Source organism: Gorilla gorilla, chromosome 18, assembly GCF_029281585.2.
Source record: "Gorilla gorilla gorilla isolate KB3781 chromosome 18, NHGRI_mGorGor1-v2.1_pri, whole genome shotgun sequence".
NCBI lineage: Eukaryota > Metazoa > Chordata > Mammalia > Primates > Hominidae > Gorilla > Gorilla gorilla.
This window is the reverse complement of record NC_073242.2, coordinates 76,546,516-76,574,060: the sequence shown is the minus strand read 5'-3', so window position 1 is coordinate 76,574,060 and position 27,545 is coordinate 76,546,516. Positions and strand designations below refer to the sequence as shown.

General features: G+C 37.3%; 1 protein-coding gene across 8 annotated transcripts in view; it reads right to left on the bottom strand.

Annotated features, from left to right (window-relative positions):
- PHKB (phosphorylase kinase regulatory subunit beta) overlaps nucleotides 1-27,545 on the bottom strand; it is a 245,101-nt gene that overhangs the window by 184,395 nt on the left and 33,161 nt on the right. For all 8 annotated transcript variants that reach the window (XM_019012271.4, XM_063700179.1, XM_004057607.5 and 5 more), the window contains 5 exons: nucleotides 24,278-24,367; nucleotides 21,868-22,006; nucleotides 18,668-18,767; nucleotides 9,983-10,090; nucleotides 6,164-6,244 (listed from right to left, as the gene is read on the bottom strand). In XM_019012271.4, the coding sequence (XP_018867816.1) occupies nucleotides 6,164-6,244; nucleotides 9,983-10,090; nucleotides 18,668-18,767; nucleotides 21,868-22,006; nucleotides 24,278-24,367 (518 nt within the window). The remainder of the gene's footprint in view (nucleotides 1-6,163; nucleotides 6,245-9,982; nucleotides 10,091-18,667; nucleotides 18,768-21,867; nucleotides 22,007-24,277; nucleotides 24,368-27,545) is intronic.

Sequence of the window (27,545 nt, the reverse complement as noted above, 5' to 3'; positions counted from 1 at the left end):
AATCTGATGAAGGGCATCTCCAAAAAAACCCACAGATAACATTTTTTCTCTTCTTTCCTTTTTTTTTGAGACGTAGTTTCGCTCTTGTTTCCCAGGCTGGAGGGCAATGGCACAATCTCAGCTTACCACAACCTCCGCCTCCGGGTTCAAGCAATTCTCCTGTTTCAGCCTCTCCAGTAGCTGGGATTACAGGTGTATGCCACCACGCCAAGCTAATTTTTGTATTTTTTAGTAGAGACAGGGTTTCATCACATTGGTCAGGCTGGTCTTGAACTCCTGACCTCATGTGATCCACCTGCCTCGGCTTCCCAAAGTGCTGGGATTACAGGGGTGAGCCACCGCACCCAGCCCACAGGTAACATTTAATGGTGAAAGATTAAAAGGTTTTGCCCTAAAATCAGGAACAAGACAAGGATGTCCACTCGCAGCCCTTATTTTCAAGATTGTATTGGAGCATCTATCCAGGGAAATTAGGTAAGAAAAAGATTTAAAAGCCATCCATATTGGATATGAAGAAGTAAACTATCACTATATGCAAATGACATAATATTCTACATAGAAAACCTAAAGAATTCATAAAAACGATTAAAGCTTAAACACGAGTTCAAGATTGCAGAACACAAGATCAATTTATAAAAATCAAATGAATTTCTATATGATAGCAATGAACATTCTGATAATAAAATTAAGAAGCTCCATTTAACCTAGTATACAAAATAAAATATGCAGGAAGAACTTAAAAGAATGAAAGAATAATGTATTAAAAACTACAAAACCACATTAGAAGAAATTTTAAAAGACCTATGACACCTAAAGCACAAGCAACAACAACAAAAAATTAGATAAATGGGACTTAATCAAAATTAATAAAAAGCTTTGAGCTTCAAATGGTATTATCAAGAAAATGAAAACACAACCCATTCTCTGTTTTCCCCACAATAATATGGACTGCATGATGTTACAGACTAAACTCTTTTTTCATTTTTATATTCTCGCTGTTTGGCCCATTATGGAAACTCAATAAATGTTTATCAGATAGTTGTATAATCCATGCAAGGATGCATGAACAAATAGAAACAACTATACATGAATAAACCTGTAAGCCTTAGTTCTCTTTGGCTGCCTTTGAAGCTTGAATATGATGTTGCCACATGACATATATGTCACTCATATCTGTACAGGTTAAACAGAGATCTAACACTCACTGTCAGCATAGAAAATGAACTGAGTCAGACTACTTGGTTTAAATCCAAGCCCTGCCACGTACTACATGTGCGACCTTGATAAGCCACTTAGTGGCTCTCTGCATTATTTTGGTCATTTGTAAAATGAAGATAGTAACTGTACCTACCTGACAGAGTTGCTGTAAGGATTAAATAAGTTTTTCTATATGCAAAGCACTTTGAACAATGACAGCACATAAGTTCTATATAATGTTAGTCATTATTACTATTGCTACATATAATTTTAGAAACAAGGACAGTGTTATCTTTCTATTTTTAGAGGAAAAACCATCCATAAATAGTTTTGAACAACTTACTTATTTCTCTGTGTAAACTGATGACAAGCAGGAGCTAAGAATACCTTATAATGCCTCTAAGATTACTTATAGAAAAGATTTGTTCCAACTTTTGAGATAGAAACCCCTCAAGTTCAGCCTGATAACCATCTCATAGCAAAAGGTAGAATCTAGGACACAAAGCTTCCATACAATAAATAGAAGCCAGAAAAAAAATTTAATATTTTAAAGAGAAAACGTGTACACAAAACATGTACACAAAACATGTACACAAAAACATGTACACAACAACTTAGTAAATAGTAATAGAAAATAATAGAATAAAATACCTATCTTTAAAATAAAAGTCTTAGTATACAAGGAAAAAAAATCGCACCTTAAAAAATATCTCTAACGAAGTTCAACTAAAAACTACTGCTAAAAATAGCAGGCTGGCTCCCGATCATACGTAACTCCTAGTATCTAAGCCCTTGTGTAAATCCTGCCTACACTGAATAGGGATGACTTATGTAATAAATAGGATACTGTATAAATGTGACTTCTGAGGCTAGGTCATACAAAGCACTGTATTTTTTATCTTGTTTTCTTGGATCACTTGCTCTGGAGGAAACCATCTGCTATGTCATGAGGACACTCAAAGCAGCTCAGTTGGAAAGGTCTCTTGCTAATAACAGCTGGGGAGAAACTGAGGCTTCCTGCCAACAGCCATATGACTGAGCCATCTCAGAAGTGGGTCTTCCAGTCTCAGTAAACCCTTCAGATGAGTGCAGAGCCAGCTGACATCTTAAGTGCAGCTTCATGAGAGACCCCAAGCCAGCACCACCCAACTTAGCTGCTCCCATATTTCCTGACCCATGGGCTGTGAAATAATAAATGTTTAATCTTTTAAACTAAGTTCTGAGGTAGTTTGTTACATAGCAAAGATGACTAATACAATAAGAGAGAAATTCCATGTGTCATCCAATCTGAAACATGACATACTTGAAAAGAGCTGCTAGGTCATATGGTAGAAAACATCTTTGCAAAAAAAAGCAAATGACACATGAGTTCATAAAGGGGACTTTCACAGGTCTTATGTTGAACAAGCACCTACAGTTTTGTGCACAATTTTTATTATAAGGCTTGCAACCTAAATGTGCTCTTAACAACTTCCATAAGAGACATAAAAAAGTATCTCAAACACAAAACAAAATTTCATTGTTATACAAATTTGAGGGGGTACTTTGACTTTAAATGAAGTAAGTTTCTCTGGACCCACTTCTAAATGATTTCTTTCTTATTTCTATGAATCTACTTTTAGAATATTTATTAATGGAGAATGTCATGAAACGAGACATGGAACGCCACATAGCAGTTCATTACTTTGCCCCCCTCCAACAGATGTAAATAAGTTATCTCTATCAAAAGGATTGACTTAGGTAAATTTATATTTAGGTCTAAGTTTAACATATATGATGAGTTTCTCTCTAGATGAAGAAAGCAAACGGCAGTACAAGGGCAGAACTACAGAACTTTGTCTTTTTCAAAGTTTTTATTTTTAATAAAAAAATGAGTATGACCAATATACACAGCAAGACTATTACAGACACTAGGAAATACTGATACCAAGGAAACACGGTACGCCTGTGTAGGCAACGAAAGATGTTAGAAAATTAGTATACATTACTGTGCCTGCCCTTAGGAAATACATTCTGCAGCAAAGTTCATCACCACAAACATGGCCACTCAGTAGGTTTACTGCCCCTTTGTAAAGGTGCACATGACCCTTAAGACCATGGCCCTCTCCCAAAGGAACTACAGTATAGATACAAATTTTATAAAAACAACAGAACCAGTAAAGGTATGATGAGCTGCAAAAGAAAGGCTTATCAAAAACCCCAAAGTCCAGACAATGCAGTACCTATATTTCATTACATATGTATGTGTGTGTGTGTGTGTGTGTGTGTGTGTGTGTGTGTGTATGTGTGTGTGTGCACATATGTATATCTCCAAACTCTGAATTCTTCAATCCTAAGAAAAAGAAGCATTAGGGCAAATTTTAAATTTTATAGTAAATAGAGAAGGAAATAAATGGTAATCCCACTGACATCCTGGGTCCTTAGATTGTCTTAAAATGTGAGTATAACTAGGAACTGAAGATGTGGTAGGGTTATGAACTAGCCAAACCAGAGCCTAAGACACAGTTAAAAAAGAAAAGGCTTCCAAGTCATACCACTTTTCAAAGGATTGAATCCTCTGAGATCTTTAGATAAAAAGAATTTCATTAACTGATTCTATGCAGGTCCATTTACTGCCTCTCCATATGATCCAACACATTATATAGAATCTCAAGGAAAAAGACGGTGAGCGGAAATGACATGTTTTATTACTCTAGGATTTTTAAGTGTACATATTGAAGGCTACTGATAATTAGCTGCATAAAAACTTCACATATAGTAAATAAAAACCATAAGGCCAAGAAAAACCACAAATAAGAAATTTTTTTTAAAAAAGCAGTTTAAGAAGGTAAGGAAATATCCAAAAATTTTAAAGCTTACATAAGCCATATAAAACCAAATGGAATGGCTAAAGTGATATAATATTCATGAAAAATGGCAGTTGACAAATAAAAATACAAAATGAATTATGACACATATTGAGAAAGCAAAAAGTAAAATTTTTACAATTAAAAATAAATTACTAAACAAGGCCAGGTGCAGTGGCTCCCAGATGTAATCCCAGTACTTTAGGAGACTGAGGTGGGCTGAGTGCTTGAGCCCAGGAGATTGAGAACAGCCTGGGCAACATGGTAAACCCATCTCTACAAAAAATACAAAAGAAATTAGCCGGGCATGGTGGTGTGCATCTGCAGTCTCAGCTACTGAGGAGGCTGAGGTGGGAGAATCACCTGAGCCCAGGAAGTTGAGGCTGCAATGAGCTGAAACGGTGTTACTGCACTCCAGCCTGGGCAGACAGAGTGATACACCGTCTCAAAAAAAAAAAAAAAAAAAAAAAGTACTGAACAAAACAAAGCCACTTGTAAGGAATATTAGTTGCCACTAATTGTAAACGGTTATCATAAGATGTTCCACAGGGATCTAGGATATTTCTCCCAGTGCTTTGGAGATGTTATGGGTGGAAAAATTGAGAAGCTAAGTGGGCTGGTTCTGGAAGGCCTCCTCTCCTCAGTCAGAGTCATGCCTCTTTTATTTGTTTTATATATTGGCATGCTCTTTAAGATTGATCTAAAACAGGAGTTTCCCAGCTCCTCTCCCTTATTTGTTTTATATTTTAGCACGCTCCTTAAAATTGGACTAAAACAGGAGTTTCCCAGCTCCTCCCTGACCCCAAATGCTTGAATAATCCCACTTCACAATATTATAAACACTAACAATTATTTGGATGAAATGAAACCATAGAATTCTTTGACAAATCAAATAGAAGAAACCATACTGGGTATTATTAATTTCTTATGACCATAATTTCTTCTTCATTATTTATCTTCACTTCTAAATAGAATTTATTTATTGTATGAGACTATAAACTCATACACTATAAGTGTGTATGAGAATATAAACTACTAGAGGGCAGGGCTACATGCACCTATTTTGTAGTACCCTCAGTATGGTCCAATGACAATTTTGGTGTTGAGTGTCTGATGTAATTGTTCTCCCTTGCATGGATCACAGGAGAGGAATAGTAACAAACATATATAGTACATCTACCCTTTCACAGAGTTCTCACTGCATGTACCAAATAATAAAAGCTTTTTTGCTCCTACTGTGGCACATTTCAAAGTACATCAGCGCATGTGCTTGTGTGTTTGTTCAAGCATTAATGCCTGTGAAAGAAATGCTTCTCATCTTTGGAATATGAATTCTTTACAATTTTCCTAATAAGAATAAGAACATGGTATTCGTCTTTTGAAAAACATGAAGAACCCTACTGAGATCCTACAAATAAAAATAATATAACAGGATAAAAGTTTCTCTTTACTTTTCAAAGGGTGAGTTACGAAATGCCACGATGTAAAACAAAAAAAAGAGGCCGGGCACGGTGGCTCATGCCTGTAATCCCAGCACTTTGGGAGGCCGAGGTGGGCGGATCACAAGGTCAGGAGATCGAGACTGCCTTGGCCAACGTGGTGAAACCCCGTCTCTACTAAAATACAAAAAATTAGCCAGGCGTGGTGGCGCGTGCCTATAATCCCAGATACTTTGGAGGCTGAGGCAGGGGAATCGCTTGAACCTGGGAGGCAGAGGTTGCAGTGAGCTGAGATCATACCACTGCACTCCAGCCCCATGACAGAGCAAGACTCCGTCTCAAAAAAAAAAAAAAAAGACAATAATTGAGAAAATCTGCAAATGTTATTTTGCTTTGTTACTAAAATTTTTTAAAAGTTACATGTTTTATTTTAGATCACCTGAAATACAGTCTTCACGGGAGTAAAGTTTTACAACCTGTTACACATTGTGTTCATTTTAAAAGTGCAATGCATTGAAGATATAAAGACTTTTTCATTCAACAACCAACATCTACTATCTGATTATATAAATGTAACAGGAATACATTTTACATAAACTAAAAATAAGTTGCGAAAACTAAAAAAAAAATAGATATTTTCAGAGGTGAAATTTAGTAGTAGAAAATTTGGGGAAATCATACCTCATCAGTGTTGTAGATAATCTGGAGTCCTGAGGAAATCATTTCCACAAGGTAAAGGAGATAGAGTGACACTGCATTTATCTGCAACAAACAGAAACATTAAAAGGTTAAAGGAAACAACCAAAACAAGTTATAAAATTAATTAATTAAGGCTAAAATTACAAGTCATTTGCTCTAATAGTGTCATAAAACTATTTCCTTTCCTACTGTGAAATAAAGGTGTTGTGAATTTAGTTCATAATAAAAATCCCAGCTTTGTATGTAAAATTCTAAATTCTCAAATTCATTGTAATGGATAACACTGGATTAGGGAAACAGCTTCAAATAAAACTGTAACAACTGTTTCTACATCATTTGTTTTCTTTACATGGCAAAAAGAACTTTGAAAAAAATAGGAATATATCATTTGTTTTTTAAGATTTATTTTCAAGCTTTGGGTCTAAAGTACTTCTCCTCTACTTTGGAATAGTTTTGCCCCACAGGCAGTATGAAATGCCAATCCATCTCAAATACATGGAAATGAAAAAAGATATTTGGTAAGCAAGACACTATGATGATGCCAGTACCCCATAAACAATAGGCAGTGCATCTTGAAAACAGTCTTATATTCAACGAATACAGAATTTCTGTAAACAACTGCAGGAACATATTAATGTTAATGGTATAATTTAAAACATGTTTATGAACAAATTAGTTTTATGAACAAAGGAGGTATTATTTTAGTGTATTAAAAATAGATATTTTCTGATCTAAACAAAAAAATACTAATATCACTTTAACAAAAAAGGATACTCACAGAATCCTGAATGGGATGTGTGAATTGTCTCAGGTAAAGAAGCAGGAAACGTACGTGCCACAACAGGCACAACCCTTGTGTGGTTCATTTTAGGTGTCAATTTGACTGGATAAAGGGATACCTAGACAGCTGGCAAAGCATTATTTCTGGGTACATCTGTGAGGATGTTTCTGGAGGAAGCTGGCACGTGAGTTGGCTGTCTGAGTGGGGAAGACCTGTTCTCAAGGTCGGCAGGTGCCACCCAATTGACTGGGGGCCACCCAGATGGAACAAAAAGGCAGAGGAAGGGTGAATTCTTGCTCTCATACACCCTTCTTCTCGTGCCTTTGGACATCAGAACTCCAGGTTATCCAGCTTTTGGCTCCAGGGCTTCCATCAGTGGCTCACTGGGCTTTTGGGCCTTCATCCTCCAACAGAGTTACACCACTGGCTTGTACGGTTCTGAGGCTTTCAGATGTGGACTAAGCCACATTAGTGGCATCCTTGCTTTTGCAGCTTGCAGATGGCCTCTCATGGGACTTCTCAGCCTCCATAATTGTGTGGGTCAATTCCTCTAACCTCTCCTTCCCTCCCTCCCTCTCTCTTTCTGTCCCTCTCTCCTCTCCTCATCCTATTAGTTCTGTCCCTTTGGAGAATCCTGACCAATACACCTTGAAAACACAATGCTAAATTTAAAAAGCCAGTCACAAAAAGATCATTTATTGTATATGAAACGCCAAGAGTAGGCAAATCCACAGGGACAGAAAGACTGGTTGCTGCCTAGAGCTGGGGGGCTTTGGAGAATATAGGGAATACAAAGTTTCTTTCTGCAGCCTAATGGGTACAATGTTTCTTTCTGGGGTGATGACAATGTTCTAAAATTTATAGTGATAATGGTTGAGAAACTCTGAATATACTAAAAACCATCAAATTATATACTTTAAATAGGTGAATTACATGTTACATGAATTGTATCTCAATAAAACTGTTATTAAATAAGTAAATTTTTAAAAAGGCAGTGAAAAACTTTCAGCCAGGAAACTGTAAGCCTGAGTTAAAAACAAAGAGAAAGCAAGATGTAATTTTGTTTCCATAGAATTCTAACATAGATTATTTCCCTCTGACAGCCCCAGTGGCTATGTCTCCCATGACTCTCCTCCAGCCCAACTGAGTAATAGATGGAAAATTGGGGCAGAAAATTATTGGTGCCCTGGAGGCTTTGGGCAGAGGAGCCCAGGGCTTGGCACTGCTGGTGGCCCTCTGAGGAACCAGGCTGATTCTGGGTGTCTCCTGACTTCCTGGCAGTCAAGAGTCCATTGGATATCAGGGTCTTGTCAAGGTCCAAGTGGGCCACACAGGAAGATGCAGTAGTCTGGTTTTAGGTTTTTTAGACTTACACCAACATTTTAGTGACTCTTCTTAAAACATGGTTGCATGGTGAGAAGGGTTTCATCCCACTGCCAGGCTCCCCTAGATGTTCTCTTACAGCATTGACACAAGCCTGTCAAAAATGACTTCAAAGAAATTTCACTCCTATGGGCAGCCTTTTACAGGGACCTCTAAGAGCTCTCTGCTCTGACTTGTGGGATGCTTCTGTAAGAAAATGTCAGTACATGGCAAGTTGTAAAGGGACTGCCACATAACAGGTTGACCAAAATTTATTTAAGGCCAACTATGTGCCAAGCACTGAGCTGAATCTGGGATACAAAGATAAATAAGCTATTATCTTCTGAAAACCCTACTTCTGATAGCAAACATATTTATCAAAGGAAAAGGCAAATAAAATCTGATTAAAGGTTAAGGTTGAGAAACTACATATTCATGTAACACTAACTCTCCAAGGAGCTGTTTACAAATAAGTACAAGAGTTTTTCCTGCATATAAATGACAGCACCGCACTTTCTGTGTTTAGAGAAGACATACTAAAGTAAGACATTTCAGGTATCTAAAGTGAGACGGACTATAAAAAGGAGATACTCGTAATTTAGTAAGGAATAGATGAATAGTTAAGTACTCTGTCCCAAAGACAGAGAACCAAATGATGAGCAGAAAATCAATTAAACATAAATAGAATATATTTGTATCCCAGAAACAACAGACTGTCCAGGTAAAAAACAATACACTGATGTAAGAGGGGAATAAAATGAAAAAAATATATCTAAAACCTCCAGTGTGTTCTAAGCATAGGTATAAAATTTAATATATAAGACAAAATTTATGGACTTCAGAAATACCTTTTGGAATTACATTTCAGTGGCATGTTTTTAGCTTTACTGAAGGATGATACATTAAGAAATGAACTGCTGTGTAACAAAACTGATTTGCTATTACACCACTGTGAACTGTCTTTTTTCCCCTAGTTCCTAAATGTTGAAATTCTTCTAAATTTGATAACATGTAAAAACTTTTGTCACTGAAAGAACTGTAGGCTTCCTTCTTTTGCACATAAATAATTTTATAGTCTATCCATTTACCCTTTTTGCTTGAAGACCAAGAATTCACTCGGATTTCATGTTCAATTGCCACAACTAACTCAGCCCTGGTGGCTGCCATTTCACTTTCTTCTCTGTTTCAGGGTTGATTCTATACTTCTATTTTGAACAATTTATAGAATCTAATTTGAAAATTATTTTTAAACAGACTCAAATCTTCTATGACAGGGCTCCCCCACGCCTGGGCCACAGACTGCTATGGGTCCACGTCCTGTTTGGAATGGGGCCGCACAGCAGGAGGTGAGCAGCAGTGAGCAAGCATTATCGCCTGAGCTCTGCCTCCTCTCAGATCAGCAGTGGCATTAGATTCTCAGAGGAGTGCAAACCCTATTGTGAGCTGCACATGCGAGGGATCCAGGTTGTGCTCTCCTTATGAGAATCTAATGCCTGATGATCTGAGATGGAACGGTTTCATCCCAAAACCATCCAGCCCCTACCCCATCCATGGAAAACTTGTTTTCCACAAAACTAGTCCCTGGTGCCAAAAAGGTTGGGGATCACTGTTCTATGCTATATAATATAAGGAGAATAAAATGTATAATCTCTTTTTACCTGAAGATGACCATATTCTTCATAGGAGAGCAACTCATCTCCTGTATGCACATTGAAAACAGAGTGAAGACATGTTGTTGGGCGTGGATCCTGCTTAAACTGCTGGACCTAGAATGAAATATAAAATTAAACAACATTAGTAATTCATAAACTTATCCAAGACTATAGATTAAAAGCTATTTTTCATGAAACTTTTTAATGAACAAAGCTAAGGCAGAGGACTGAACAAAGCAGAAACGTTACCTTTTCTCAAGAAAAACAAAAAGTTCATAACTACTAACTTGATAGAGTTAACATGATTCTCAATTGATATTTCACATGCACAGCAACTCAGGTATAGTATGGAGCAGGTTAATGTAGTAGCAATGGCTTTTGCAATGTTTTGCATCTTATTTTGTTTTAGAGTAAAATTCTGCTTTATGTTGTGAGACAGGATTTCAGTGATAGTATTCCACTGAGCTGTTATTTGGAAATGCCTACATGACACTCATAATGAAAAAGGACCACAGGCCAATTCTAGTTCAGTAAGTGTTCAAATTTCAAATACAATTTCTTTCTCTAAGGGTCACAAATTTTAATGTACGCTACTGTTAACATGCTTTCATTTCCCCTTCCATATATATTGTACTCTCATTACTAAGGCACCAGCTCTAAGAGAATATAGGCCACGCCATTATTTATTAGCTAGACATAAAATTTTACCATTTTAGAACAAGTAAATACCTAAATAATCCAACAGAAAAACTCTGGGGACCAAAAAATCCACCCATTTCTTTACGGCCTGTTCAATTCAACATGGCAAACATTTACTGATGCCAATGATGTGACAAGTACTGTGCTAATTCCTGGAAGTCTGAGATAAATAAGAACAAAAAAATGAATTCAAAGATATATACCTCTAGGTAAATGCAATAATTTACTTCTCTTTTAAAGAGAAATAAGAGAAATAAGTGATGATAATACCTAAGTGGTTGCAATCTTGCCTTGTTTCAATTCACTATGAAACTATATAGAACCATCTTTTCTTCTCCATCTTTAAAAATTCTTCTTCTCCTTAAAATACTATTGTAAAAAAATCTTCTTTTATACTTTTTGAACCCTCACCAAAATTCCTTCCTCTGGACTCCCACATCAATGTAGTTGTCACTCAATTATTTTCCCTGTTTTATACTTTTACTAGCTGTGTGTATCTCCCTGTGAAATCATATAATACACATTTGGTCTACCTTCCTAGTTCTGGGCACACGGCTCCAAGAACCCTTCGAATTTCCTGAGCAACAGGGGCAAAAAGAATGTTGTTTGTTCATATAAGTCCCTTTCAACCATACCTGAGTTTTTGCTAATAATGTGACTCTTGATAGCTCCCTAGATAGCTTCAAGATGGGGGACTGATTGACAGAGGAACCAACCAAGGGATCAGAGGGTTGGAACTTTCAGCTCCTCACCTCCACTCCTTACTTCAGGGGACGTGCAGAAAGGAAAAGCTGGTGATTGAGTCAATCACCAATAGCCAGTGATTTAATCAATCATGCCTACATAACATGGTTGCTATAAAACCCTAGATGATGATGTCTGGAGGGCTTCTGGGTCAGTGAACACATCTGCATGCCAAGAGGGTAATGCACCCCAGATACCACAGGGACAGATGATCCTGTGCTCAGGACCTTCTGCACCTTCTACCACTTCATCTGGTGTTTGTTTATATCCTTTGAAACAAACTGGTAATAGTAAGTAAAGTGTCTCCCAAGTTCTGTGAGCTGTTATAACAAAGTATTGACACCAAGGAATTATTATAGCCAAGTCAGAGAGAATTGTGGGTAGCCTGGGGATCTACTACTTACAATTGGTGTCGGAAGCTGGGGGTAGTCTTGTGGGACTGAGTCTGAACCTATAGGATCTGTTTTAACTCCAGGTCATTACTGGAAGAATTGCAACAAACTGTATATACCCAGTTGGTGTCTCAAATTCGAGAACTGCTTGGTATGGAAAATCCACACATTTGGTGTCAGAAGTGTTGTTAGTAGAGAAACAGCATTGCTGTAGAGTCCCAGTATCTTGTAAGCTTCTAGAAGCTATGCTGTCCAACATGGTAGCCACTAGCTACATGTGACTAATTAAATTAAATTACAATTAATTATATTAAATTAAATAAAAAATTAAGCTCTTCAGTCACAATGGCCACATTTCATGAAATCAATAGCCACATGTCACTAGTGGGTACTGTATTGCTCAAGAGTAATATGGAACATTTGTATGCTCATAAAAAGTTCCATTGGGCAATATTGTTCTAGAGGGAGGTTACATCTTTACCATCTCCAAGTGCCCTACACAAACAAATACAGCCCTCCTTATGATTAAAGAACCTAATCAGCAAAATAAAAGTCTGAACCTATCAGTATGTAATCAGGACCTAGAGAATGGGTACAGTTAGGGATGTAAGTTCTCTACTGATAAAGTGACAAAGCCATCTGGTGTTAATTCAGAGAAGATGACTATCCCTTCTCAATATCTGAAACTGCTGGCAGTAATCTGAACCTACACAAATAGAAATCAATGTGGTCACTCTTTTTGCACTATCATCTCGAAGTCCTGAATATTATTCTGAGCTCCTATATAAAAAATAGGTAAAATTGAAGCAAAACACATTTTAACCACTTGATACAGATCTAAAAGGATAAGGTTTTATCAGTTTAATAAAGTGACTCCTGCAGTTGACAAGGTGGTGTTTGTCATTTGTCTTCAAGACATGCAAGAACCCAGCAGGACAATTTATATTCAATCACTATGTCAGGGGAAAAGCAACTATTAAATGATTAAAGTTGCTCAAATGGGGGATTACATAAGTACATTTTGAGTTTTAAAGCCATTAAAAGACAAGTAATTTAAAATTCAGAAAAAAATAAGGTCCAAAGTATAAGCTTTGAAGATTAATGGGGCATGCTGTATGTCAATTACAAACAAAAAGTTCTCTTGAAAGCAGTCAAAAACAAGAGGATGCTAATTAGTATTTTGTATGATTCTGGCATCTGGCAAGTAAAAATAAAGATAATAATTAAAGCAAAAGTTTCTAGACTAAAATAAATCTAGAATAATGCCTCTTCCACTCGTATTTTGCTTAGATTTTTCCTGAAAACTTTTATTATTGTGAATAAACAGTTTATCATTTGGGAAGAGGTAATTGAGTATTTTGTCATCCATTTTTAACTTATAGCCTTAAAACATTCATTTAGAGGAAAAAATCTTCTCATAAGGGAATCCTGGAAAAATAAATTTTATAAAAGTTAATGATTTCTCATTAATTAGAAACTAGCATTTAAAAAAATTTTCAGTAGATAGATACAGCAACATTTATAGCCTATTATAAAGCAAATGTCTGCCCTCCAAACTAATTGCAGATTGAATCAACTCTGAAAAACTCTGAATGCCTCTCTGTAAGCAGAATTATAAAAGACAGTAAATAAGAGAATAGGTATCTGCACACTGAGAGGTAAAACATAGCTGACATTAATAAGCAGGCATTAAGATAAGTGTCAAGACAATAAAACCCAGAAAACAGACTGCTCTAAATTCTTTAAATAAATCAATAATAAGTCTTTGTATTCACTCAAATTCATAATCAACTTAAAATATCTCTTTTAGCTAGTATTTTTAGAAAATACATCAGGAAGCATGTTTTATGATGAGAAATCAATAGAAGTGGAGAAGGGAGACTTTCTAGGTCATGATTTTACTTCAAAAGACAACATGAGGCTAGAGGTCAAACAGTGAATGAACACTACAAATGTGCTTTGCTTCAGTTTCAAGGGAAGACCAACACAGAAATATTTCCACATTTTAAGACATGTTTATATTTCCTCTTGCAACAGTATTGTAAAGGAAATGGCCAAGACTGGAGGAAAAGAACGGCAAGCAGCAACAAGATGTGAAGGTATGGTGAGAGGCTCTGAGCTGGGTGCATGCTTCAATCTCCCTGAGTAAGTCCCTCACACTCATATGCACTAGAATAATATACTCCTTACATTTCATATTTACATTAATGGTCTATATCATAGCTACATAGGAAAGAAATGATAATCCCTTGTAATTTAAAGAATGTAAGATAGCTTAACTGGGCCAGACATGGTGGCTCATGCCTGTAATCCTAGCACTTTGGGAGGCCGAGGTGGAAGGACTGCTTGAGCCCAGGAGTTCGAGACCAGCTTGGGCAATATAGTGAGACCCTGTATCTATTTTTAAAATTAAAAAACAAAAACAACCTTAGGTCACACTCAAACTGTATCAAAAGAAAACATATTACAATTGTGATGACTGGTTAATAAGGTTGAGTAAGAAATGCCATTATAAAGTCAAAACACCTTTGTAAAGTCAAATCTCAGTAGAAAAGGCCACTAACAATTGGCTAATGGCCAGGTGCTAATGGTCTACATCATAGCTACATAGGAAAAAAAAATGATAATCCTTTATAATTTAAGGAATTTAAAGTAGCTTAAGTTGGCCAGGCATGGTGGCTCACGCCTGTAACCCTTGCACTTTGGGAGGCTTAGGTGGAAGGATTGCTTGAGCCCAGGAGTTCAAGACCAGCTTGGGGAAACATGGAGAAACCCTGTCTCTACAAAAAATACAAAAATTAGCTGGGTGTGTTGATGCATGCCTGTAGCCCCAGCTACTTGGGAGGCTGAGGTGGGAGGGTTGATTGAGCCTGGGAGGTCAAGGCTGCAGTGAGCTGTGATTACACCACTGCATTCAAGCCTGGGTGACCCAGAGAGACCTCGTCTCAAAAAACCAGCCAAACAACAACAACAAAAACAACTGGCTAACCGTGCCACAAGGAAAAAACCTTAATCCAAGCTTGTCAACCCGTAGAGCATGACAGCTTTGAATGCAGTCAAGCACAGATTCGTAAACTTTCTTAAAACATTATGAGATTTGTTTTGCAATTTTGTTCTTTTTTTAGCTCATCAGCTACGGTTGGTGTTAGTATATTTTATGTGTGGCCTAAGACAATTATTCTCCTTCCCATATGGCCCAGGGAAGCCAAAAGATTGGAAACCCCTGCCTTAAACTAATACATTATTAGACTTCCTTCTGATAATTCTACTTTGTCAGCTTGTTTGGCAAACCCACGAAAGTCATGATTTTGATTTTCACAATGTGTCCTAGAGAGAAAAGTTGAATTCATAAAGACATTATGCATTCATGAAATGATACAAATGAAATAAACAATAACATCTCACACTTAGGAAAAAATTAACTTTAATCACAATTATTTCAACATAACATATGACATACTAGTTTAATTCCAGTATGTCAATCTGTGGCATACTACTTTATTTCAAGCATCTGAAAAACCTTTGCAATATTGATTTGTACAAATCTCAATAGACAAATTAAAGGTTTTTCATATGTCTCTATTATCAGCTTATGAATAAATATACTTTTTCTCTATAACATTTTCTTGTTGTCATATTCTGGTAGCAGAATATTAATGATTTTTTTTTATTTTGACTTGAATTACAGGCCTGAAGAAGAAGACTTGTTATCACTCTTTTTATTATTTTTTTCTTTCTTTTCTTTTTTTTTTTTTTTTTTTGAGGCGGAGTCTCACTCTGTTTGTTGCCCAGGCTGGTCTTGAACTCCTGACCTCATTACCTGCCTGCCTCAGCCTCCCAAAGTGCTGGGATTACAGGAGTGAGCCACTATGCCCAGCTTATTATTTTCTCTTTTTTCTTTTTCTTTTTTTTTTTTTGAGACAGTTTCCCCTCTGTTGCCCATGCTGGGAAGCAATGAGATCTCAGCTCACTGCAACCTCTCCCTCCCAGGTTCAAGTGATTTTGTGCCTCAGCCTCCTGAGCAGGTGGGACTATGGGTGCGCACCACCAAATCTGGCTAATTTTTGTATTTTTGGTAGAGACGGAGTTTCACCATGTTGGCCAGGCTGCTCTCGAACTCCTGGCCTCAAGCGATCCACCCGTCTCTGCCTCTCAAAAATGCTGTGATTTTAGGCGTGAGCCACCATGCCTGGCCTATTATTTTCAAGTGCAAATTAAAACAATATGTTTGTATGATAAAAAATATACAAAATATTAAGTGATCAAAACTGCCTGCAAAGTTACTTGTGTGCATCTCTGCTAAAATACAGAAGTTGGAAACGCATCTGAAACACAGGGTCTAGAAGGGAAAGGGAATACTACTAATGATAACGACACAAATATTTACTGTACTTTCACCCGGTACCAGCCCTTGTGCTATGTGCTCTCTCTCATCCAAGTACTGACCAGGCCTGACCCTACTTAGCTTCTGGGATCAGACGAGATAGCGCGTTCAGGGTGGTATGGGGGCAGACACCATGTTCTCTATACATTCTCTGCTCTTCCCCACCCCCACCCATTCTGACTTCCGTGGCCGCCCTCCTCCTATATCCACCAACACCTTTTCTGGGGTCTGATGAGTGTGTGGGCATTGGGCACCTTAATCCAGCATTCGGTTCATCCCGCAGAGCCAGGTCTGCTTACCAGAAGCGGCCCACTAGGCACTCACATTCCATACCCGGCTCCACACGCCAGCAAGCCAGGCTTCTTACCCAACTAAAGTGTGAGAGTAGGTGGAGATCCTTTGGGTCGTAAAACCTCCAATCATTCACTTTACAGATGAAACCATGTGGGGTGGGTTTTGGAAGAGTGCCAGCCATCCTGAGAGAAACCTCGGAGGGAACCAGCCACTAGATGGTTCCATCAGTCTTTCACCCCTATACCCAGGTTGGATGACCAATTTATTTACACATCAGGACTGCTAGGGACTTCCACTAGTTTCCTCCGGCTTTGCCCTGACCATGCACAGTTCATCATCTTTCAGGTCCTAACACGTGCCCTGGTGCTCCACCTCTGGGGCACCGCCCTGGGTGAGATGGGCCAGTGGTGCACCCTCAGGGGACTGGAGAGGCCTCAGGATCCCACCTCAGCCAGTGAGTGCGCTGGCCTTCACCTTCACTGCGCCAAGGCGGCTTTCTTGCAAAACACTGACTCACTCACATGAGTTATTTCTTAACCCTTATAAAACCTAATAAGGGCAGTATTACTGGTATCCACATTTAACAGATGAAAAAAAACGGGGCACATGGAAATTAAATAATTTGTCCAACATCACACAGCTGGAAACAGACTGGAAACCAGTACATTCATTTATGCAGATTGTCCTGAAAAGAGTTAATATAGTAGGCCTGAGACTGCTAACCACAGAAAGAATTGTTTGTAAGGTTGCCCCTTGGCTGATATGTGGACACTCAGATCATGAAAGGGTTTCCACTATTCCCTCACAAGAGGGGCTAAACCTAAATGTAAACCTAAAGTGTTTACATGAACAATGTGGTTGATACTACACACCTGGTTTCCTTCTGGATGTCTGGAACTTTGGTGAGTGCTAGACAGAGGATACCCATATGACCAACCACTAACAAAAACCCTGAGCAATAAAAATCTCAAGCTTCTATTGAACTTCCCTGACAGACATTTTACATATGTTACAATTAGTCACAATCAGTTGCTGGGGGAATGAAGTGCATCTGTGTGACCCCACTGGGGAGGACTCCTAGGTGCTGGCATCTGGCTTCCTCCAGACTGTGTTCCATGCACCTTGACCCTTTGCTGATTATGCTTTGTCTCCTCTCATGTAATAAACCATAGCCACAACTATGACTATCTGATGAGTCATGTGAGTCCTCCTAATGAAGCATCAAACCTGTGGATGGTCTTAGGGACCCATATGCATTGATGTACACATATGGGCACTTACTATATTAGGACCTGGGATCACAGAGATGTAGGTAAGTAAGGGAATAGCCATTATATTTGTACAGAGCTTTATAGTTTTTTAAATGTTGTTATGTATATTATTTTCTTTAATTTCCACATAACGCTGTAAAGCTGTTTTCTTTTTTTTCTTTTTGTTTTTTGAGACAGAGACTTGCTCTGTCGCCAGGCTGGAGTGCATTGGCATGATCTTGGCTCACTGCAACCTCCGCCTCCCAGGTTCAAGCGATTCTCCTGCCTCAGCCTCCCGAGTAGCTGAGACTACAGGTGCACACCACCATGCCCAGCTAATTTTTGTATTTTTAGTAGAGACAGGGTTTCACCATGTTGGCCAGGATGGTCTCGATCTCTTGACCTCGTGATCCGCCCACTTCGGCCTCCCAAAGTGCTGGGATTACAGGCGTGAGCCACCGTGCCTGGCCTGTAAAGCTGTTTTCTAAGCCTATAATTCCTAGCCTTTTTGTATGTAAATGAATGAAGTGTTACATTTTTAAACTAAAGTTCACTTAAGCCAGAGCAATTCACACGTCCAAAAGTAATTCTGACAAGGATATTCTTTAATAAAATATTGGTTAGAATTATCGATATTGTGAGGTTCCTGAGAAACTGGGTCTTTATCAAGCAACACCAGATGCAAAACACAAACAAATCCAAGTCTAAATAACAATTCTCAATCACCTCTTGCTTAAGGTGTTCCTTCAATCTCAGGATTTCAAACCCTGGGCTAAAATGGCAAAGGCTGTTAACCTATCTAGGCCACCCTAGGATGTGGCTTTCCCTTTGAAAAGTACATTCTTCTTCAGAAGAAACCATTGCGATACTAGTTAAATTAATCCCTCAGAATGATGGGAGAATTCCCGTCCACACCACAGTGTTTTACCTTATCGGCCTGACGCATATAGCAGTAGAGAATTCCTCTCATGCATTTTATAGCTGAGTGCTCCAGCTCATGGGTCCTTCCTTTGTCATCATCAATTCGCCTGGGTGAGAGAGATAACTCATGAAACAAATTGGAAATGCATTTGAAAAGGAAGCAGAGCTTTTGATAATTAAGTATTTAACTATCTGGCTAATCCTGTGTTCTGGTGACGTCTACCAATTCTGTCACAGTGAAACTCCATTTTCCCAGCAAAAGTAGAAATGCTGCAATGAAAAAAAAAATCCTATGATGAAACTTAGGCAGATTTTTCCTTCTTTCCAGGAAGTAAGCCAACTTCTTTTAAAAATAGTATACAATATTTCTACAGCGATTTGGCTGAAACTTTAAAGAATATTTCTATTGGAAAAAAATCCACCAACAGATTGTTTTAAATTCACTGTTATGAACTAAAGCCGATTTTTATTACCTATCCCTGTAGGTTATGCAATGGCCGCTTGGATTTAAGTAGTAGCCACAAGTTAAGGTAGGTGCTGCCTTTCTTTGCTCTGCAGTGTGTTCAATACCATCAGAGCAGGCATTTAGTCATAGTCAAGGATGCCTTCAACTAAACACACATCCAGGATGATACATGATGTATTTTGGCATAAAGCTTTATATTCTTTGGTTTTAATTTAAAATCAATTGAGCATATTTTACATCTCTTGCTTTTAAAAATAAAGAACACCTAAAATCTAACTATTTAGTTTAATAGTTAGATTAACCTAAATACCTTAACCAAACCTAGTTTGGTTAAGATGTTCCTTCTGTCCACAAGTTGCTTTTTATTATAAATCAGTAACTTTCCAAAGGTGGATGAGAATCACCCACTACTAAAAAATAAAAGTGATTTATTCATTGTTTCACTTAATCTTAACTAAAAATATCTGGCAATCATTCTCACATGATTAAAAAGTATCACTTCTCTCCTTAAAAAGTATATTATAATTACCTCCCAGTTAAATCATAGATTGCATATACCATTCACTATTGGGAAGAATGATTATTATTTTGACATAGTATGGTGAATGTCAGTAAAAAGTAAATTATTCATCATTAGCACATCATACCTTCTTTTTCATGCTGGCATTGCACAAAAATTAGCATGAATTTGCTCTATACAGTACTTTTCCCCTTAAGGTCAGACACAAGTGTTTTAATAGAGGCATATTCCACATAGATAGTGTGCCTGCAAAATGAGGACTTTAAAATCTCTATCTGATGTTAGAAGCATTCCGGGAAAAGGTTAATATCTGACCTTTGTCCATATGCTGCCTATCCTCTTGTATTTGTTAAAGTAATTTTCCTGTAAACATTTTATTTAGAAAAATTTCAAATCTACAAAAAAGTTAAAAGGATGCTATAATGAATAAGCCTTTTGGTCGTCACTTAGATTCACCATTTTAACATTAGCTTGCATTCTCTATAATACTGTCTTCATTGTTTGAAAGTAAGCTACGAACATCATGACCCTTCACTCCTACACACTTCAGAAGTATCTCTAGAAAACAAGCAGATTTGCCTACATAACCATAATACCATTATTATACCTAAGAAATTTAATACTGATACTATATGATCTAATACATAGTCTTGGCTCAAATACTGAAGTGTCCCAAAAACATACTTTACAGTATTTTTAAATGCATGACCCAATTAAGGATCATGTATTGCATTTGTCTGTTGTATTTCTTTAGTCTCTTTTAATCTAGCCATCCTCATACTTATTTCCTAGTCATCTGTAATAGCGACATTTTTAAAGAGTCCAGGCAAGTTGCCTTATAAACAGCCACAATTCAGCTTTGTCCGATTTTTTGTTCATATGTAGACTCATGTTAGATAACTTGGTAAGATGTTAGCACAAGGTGTATTTCCCATTGTGTCAAATCAGGAATGGCAATTAACATCAGCCTGTCTCATTATTGGCTTCACCATTTGGTGAAGGTGCTACTGATGCTCCCTGTACTCCTAAGATCAGTACCAGTTTTACATTTAATAAAGCCATATTGTCCTTACCTAGAATATGTAAGGAAATGCTTTTAGTGATGTCAGCATTCAAGTGTGGTAAAGAAGACTACTGCATCTTATCTCAGTGTTTGATTTTCTTTTTAAAATCCAACACATCAGTAATTTCAAACAGATAAATCGTGTTCATGTGGAAGATACAATTTTTAAATCAGAAACATAACTATGGATCACTTTCAGAAAATTAATATTCAGAAAGTTAATCTTACTGATCTTAATTATGGTTAAAATGTATTACAACTATGTGTTAGCATCCACATTCAGTGCTTTCTACATATAATGAAATAAATAAAGGAGAAATTTTGTATTGTCAAACTATTTCTTTTTTTTTTTAACTTTATACAATTATTTCACTTATGACCAAACTTAATAAGAGATACTATGCTGAAGTGCAGTGATAAAACCAGAAATTGGGTAGGGGAAAAGAATTCTGACCCTGGCTCTATCATTAATGAGTTGCATCATTTTGAACAAATCTGTTAAGTACTTGGGGTTCTAATTTTATTATCTGCAACATTTAGTCATCATCAGTTCTCTCCATTATTGAAACCAATCAACACAATGAGAGTGGGTAGGTAGTTCATTCTACCAATGACTAAAAATGGTGATTTACAAACCTAGAGACAAGAAGTTTTGGTCACAAAGTCATAAAATCTTAGAACTGGTCTGATATAAGCTCTTAGAAAAATGAAACGGTTTAGGCTGGGCATGGTGGTTCACACCTGTAATCCCAGCACTTTGGGAGGCCAAGGCTGGCAGATCACTTGAGGTCAAGATTTCGAGACCAGCCTGGCCAACAGAAACCCCATCTCTATCAAAAATACAAAAATTAGCCAGGCGTGGTAGTGCATGCCTGTAATCCCAGCTAGTAGGGAGGCTGAGGCAGCAGAATTGCTTGAACCCAGGGGGCAGAGGTTGCAGTGAGCCAAGGTCATGCCACTGCATTGCAGCCTGGGTAACCTCATCTCAAAAAAAAAAAGAAAATGAAAAGGTTTAGAGGCCTAAAAAGGGATGTGAGCAGTCATAGGTCACACAGTGAGTCAGCAGCAGAGCCAAAAGATAGCGGCTCAATTAGTCTTGGTCCTACAAAACCCTATTATCCACTCTCAAAGTTACGAGGAGAACACACACCAGCTCACCTGTATGCAAGAGCCAAAGCCCAGGTCCCAGCAGCGCAGTATAGGCTGTCCTGGATCTTGGCCTTCTGGTCACCACCGCATGTTTTAGTGGGAAAGAGACCAGTAGTTGGACTTTGATACAGCAGCAATGTTGACTTGACTGCAATTGAGGACAAGACAAAGAATGAACTGTACAGCCAGTGACTTTCCTTGGGCTAAATGTTTTAATCTTCTTTGGTTTCCTCATCCCACTTCTGACGATTTTGTTTCTAAACTTGCTATAGTACAATACTTCTGAAGATGTGGAAACAACTTCATGTCACTCCAGCATTAGTGGGAATCCACCCTACATAAAGAAATCTTTCCAGTTTTAGGAAAGGACTCAGCTAATTAGGACTTAAAAAGCCTTTAGCACATCTCCGGTAATGTCAATGTGTGTTAGAAATCTTATTAGGACAACATCAGGTACAGAGGGAAAAAGAGATCAAGCAAAAGACTAAGTACAATATTTTTTAAAAATCAGTTCAATAGGTAAACTTAAAGCAAATGCACAAGAAAGAGTAGCATACATTTAGTAAATCACAAAGCCACCTCAACTGCTACAGTAAATGATCAACAATGTAGGAGGGGCGAGGGAAAGATCACAGAACAGGCTGGAATCCTGTGTTTCACTGATGACTAAATTGTGCCTGGTCTTCAGAGGGAGTGTACAGTATTCATTTTACTTTATTGTACAGGTTAGGAAAATGTTTAACATTTTAAAACTGAATTCCATCCATATATAACATGAACACAGCAGCAAGTAAATAATTTTTTATGAACATTTTACTTAAATAAGTCTGAAATTAATGTTTTATTATCTTTTATAAATGAGCTCTAAAATAGGAAAACACATACACTAAAATTATATTTACTAAAAACTATTTTATTGCTATCTAACTATAAATGGATGGGTAATGCTTTTCCTAAAATGCATTACATTAACCTTATCTAGATTGGCAACTACCTTTTTGTTTTGAGACAGGGTCTCACTCTATAACCCAGGCTGGAATGCAGTTGCATGATCATAAGCTCACTGCAGCCTCTAATCCCTGGGCTTCAGTGATCCTCCCAACTTAGACTCCCAAGTAGCTGGGTCTACAGGCAATCGCCACCATGCCAGGCTAATTTTTAAGCTTTTTGTAGAGATGGAGGGCTTGTTATGTTGCCCAGGCTGGTCTCGAACTCTTGGGTTCAAGCAGTCCTTCCATCCTGGTCTCCCAAAGGGCTAGGATTACAGGCATGAGAGATCACACCTAGCCATGTTATCTACTTTTTAGGATAGTTTTCCAAAGGTCAAAAACATTCTGTTCTGGAGCTGGGATCACAGGAGTGCACCACCACACATGGCTGATTTTTGTATTTTTAGTAGAGACGGGGTTTCTCCATGTTGGTCAGGCTGGTCTCAAACTCCTGACCTTGTGATCCACCTGCCTCAGTCTCCCAAAGTGCTGGGATTACAGGCGTGAGCCACCAGGCCCGGCCTCTAAATTGATCTTATCATAATCATTTCTTTCAGAAAACCAGGGTATTTATTATTTTTTCCAGTGTAAAAAATTAGTCCTAAGAGTCCAAAATACACAATTGACATAAAAAAAATAGTTAGTTCTCTTTAGCTAGTTATTGCCAAAAAGATAATAAAATGGGCAACTTAATGCAAGCAAGAATCTTGACCAAAAGAAGTAAGATTGAAGTTTTATATGAAGTTGAAATAGACAAAAAAATCCATCATCTTAGGGGGAGAGAAATCAAATTTTATGTTTTCTGCCATCCTAGTACAAGTAAATGGCATAAAATGTAAACTGACAAAAAGATTAATATGCATTCTAATAGATGGTCTGACAAACAAAGAGGAGGCCCTTATACACATATCTGAAAGTTGCTTACTCACATTGAAAAACAAAATTTGCAAGGCTGGTCCTGGAAAAACAAAATAAAACAAACAAAACACCAGCGCCCTGATATTAATAATACTAACTTGTGATTATCTCTTGTATCTCAATGAATTAGAAACGGATATAAAAAGTTTAGGACTATCTGGGAACCATGTTTAGGTAAATGAGCAAATTAATACTTATACAAAATATTTGTGTATTAATCAAGAAACATCCTCAAGGTCTCAAATCTGGTAATATTTAGGAAGATTAAAAAAACACAGAAGATATTGGTGACAGTTTTAAAATTCTTCAAGGGCCAGATATGATCTGCCAGATTCCTTTTATAGTCCTGATAATGACATACAATTGGAATACACAGCTACTTAAGCACTGAAAGTACCCCAACATCCCAATGATAGAACAATATCATCCACATAATGTACATGATTTAACTAGGGCAAGGGGAATACCAATCGCAGATACCTAAGGACACGTTTTCCTCAGGTTTTGCTCACCAATTCTGTAATAATGGTCCAACTTATCCCAGAGAGTTTCATTATCAGGTCTTGGAAGATTAATGCTTTTAAGAGGTTCATAAACTGAGCCTAAAAGAAAAAATAAAAACCCATCAAATTCAGTCATTTTCACAAAGATAAACAAAGAAAAACTCTAAACAAATGAAGAAGCAGTGTTTAATCTAACTGCCATTATTTTATGTGAAGTACCATACTTTACTACTTGTAAACCTTCTTGCTGGGGGAACAAGAGGGGGAATAAAGTACCTTTGAAAATAAATACAGAAGAACTTGAAATGTCATGGGATATTCCCACCCTTACCTCCAGCACTCAATCCAACTAACTGATGTGTACATGGTCCAAACAACTAAGTGTCACTAATACTCATGTGGTAGTCATTTGTCAATAGATTCTAGTTATTAAGAAATATGTCTAATTATGGGACCATAAATCCAAACTTCATTCCTTATGCTAATGTTTCATTACACAAATTTTTCTCAAATAATCATACCCCCAAACCCTCAAGGAAAGAAGATAATGTTCACATACTCCAAAGCCATCCACTGCATGAATATTCAGCTAGGTTTCATGCTGAAATTCCTAATCCTCTACTTTCTCCCAGGGAGATGATATTCTTGCCTTATTATCTGTACTATAAGCAGATCATTTCTACTTCCCAGCCTTGAAAACTACTCAAAGGTGTTAGCAGAGTCAGCTGCTCAAAAGCTACAAAATACACAATAATCATGATAATTTGCCACAAAATGGATATAGAAAATTGTTCACTTGACTAGTGCACTTTCTCAACTGCTAACTGAAAGACAGACATCTGAACCTTCAGCCATCAGACTATGTACCGTCTCTCATTCTTGTTAAAAGCACTCAGAAATTATAAACATCTCAAGGTCACAATTAATCCACCTCTGGATTCAGGTAATGTATAGCATATAGCCTAAGAACATAGCACAAAAATGAACCTATAATTTACCTAGTTGGGGAAATCACATTGGCACAGATTAAGATTCTGTTTTTAAAGAAAATTAAAGTCTTTATACTCATAAAATTGCTATGTCCAACACGCTAGTTTAAAGCCAAGGTTTTGGGAAGCCTTTATGTTTAAGCAGATAGTAACATTAAGAAGAAAGTAAAGAAAGAGCGTATACATTCAGGCAACAGTCTCATTATCTTTTGTTGAAAAGATAGACTAAGTACTGTCTCTCATTCTTGTTAAAAGCACTCAGAAATTAAAAACAACTCAAGGTCACAATTAATCCATCTCTGGATTCAGGTAATGTATACCATATAGTCTAAGAACATAGCACAAAAATGAACCTATAATTTACCTAGTGACAGAAATCACATTGGCACAGATTAAGATTCTGTTTTTAAAGAAAATTAAAGCCTTTATGCTCATAAAATTGTTGTGTCCAACATCCTAGTTTAAAGCCAAGGTTTTGGGAAGCCTTTATGTTTAGGCAGATAGTAACAATAAGAAGAACGAAAAGAAAGGACCTATACATTCACGCAACAGTCTCATTATCTTCTGCTGAAAAGATAGGTAATTTGTAGATAAGACTTGCTCTGAGCGAAAAGAAGATTTTCTTACAAGAGTATTCACAATGGCACCAACAGGAATGGGTTCATAGTGAGGAACGGAGAGACCTGTCAACATACAGAACATCAGTACTCCTTTCCTGCTTCAAAGGAAAGGACCCAGCCACCCCTCCAGTCATGCCCTTGCCTTCCTGTATTCAACTAGCTCCAGGCAGGTATAAGTATATGGGTAGCCTGGCAATCAGAAAGGAGTAATATGCCACTGCTAGAGCATAAGGTAATAAGCTCTAGGAGTCTATACACTCCCAGTGAAGCTCATTCACTATAAAAGAAAATAAATTAGGTACAAATAATCATAATTTATAAATTGTGCATATGTATATATAAAAATTAAAGGGGACACCTTTGCTGAGGTGGAAGAATTGTGGGTAACATTTCTGTTTTTATTTAGATCTCTATTAGTAGAGGTAGTATTTTGCTTTACATACAAAACATAAATCACCAAGAGTTGAGTATATAATTCCATTAAAATTAAATGATACATGAGCATATGGATATAGAATATGCAAACTTAAATCAACCTGCATTACAATGGTAGGTGAATTGATTTTGAGAGATTGTTTTAATGATATTTATACCAAGATTTTAGATTTAAAAATATTTATTTTTAAAAGTGCTAGGATATTTAAGAACTAAGGGACTATAATGATTCTGTCATCTAATTTTTCTTAAAAAAAAAAAAGGAGGCCGGGCGCGGTGGCTCACGCCTGTAATCCCAGCACTTTGGGAGGCCGAGGCGGGCGGATCACGAGGTCAGGAGATCCAGACCATCCTGGCTAACATGGTGAAACCCCGTCTCTACTAAAAATACAAAAAAAAAATTAACCGGGCGTAGTGGCGGGCGCCTGTAGTCCCAGCTACTCGGGAGGCTGAGGCAGGAGAATGGCGTGAACCCGGGAGGCGGAGCTTGCAGTGAGCTGAGATTGCGCCACTGCACTCCAGCCTGGGCGACAGAGCCAGACTCCGTCTCAAAAAAAAAAAAAAAAAAAAAAGAAGGAGTTCTGTTACAGGCAACAATAAATAAACAAAAGGAAAATCAGACCTCTCAAGAAAATAAGTATCTATTCAGTAAGAGGAAAAATAGAAGATGTTCAAAGCATAGCAGAAAAGGGTAAAAGTAAAATCATCTAAATTATACATTCAAAGAACACCCATGATAAGTCAAGAACAGCTTGGTTAGATAAATGTTATTATTTTAGTGATCACCATTGTATTGTTTCTAAAGTAACTACATAAAATTAAACAAGGATGTTCTACATAATTAACAAGGATGTTCTACACAATTTATGGTAAACAATACCACAAATCTAAGTCAAAGGAAAAGTAATCAATGTTAACATTTTAAACAAAAATAGGACATCTGGAAAGCATCAATGCCAGTAAAAATGGAGACAGCAATTAATAGAGCATGAACTCCCAAAGCAAATTAAAGAGCTACAAAATAACAGAAAATTCTACTAAATGTTCCAATTGAAATGAAATTGTAAAATGTTAATTTTTCTTTTCCATGCTTTTCCCATTCGCATTATGTCTATACGCACACATCACAAAGTAAAATAAAACTTATCAGTGATAGGAGAAAAATAGCTCAGAGCAGACTGAGCTAGGTGAGGTATGCAAAACTTACCAGGCTCAGGAAGACAAGAGTAGGGG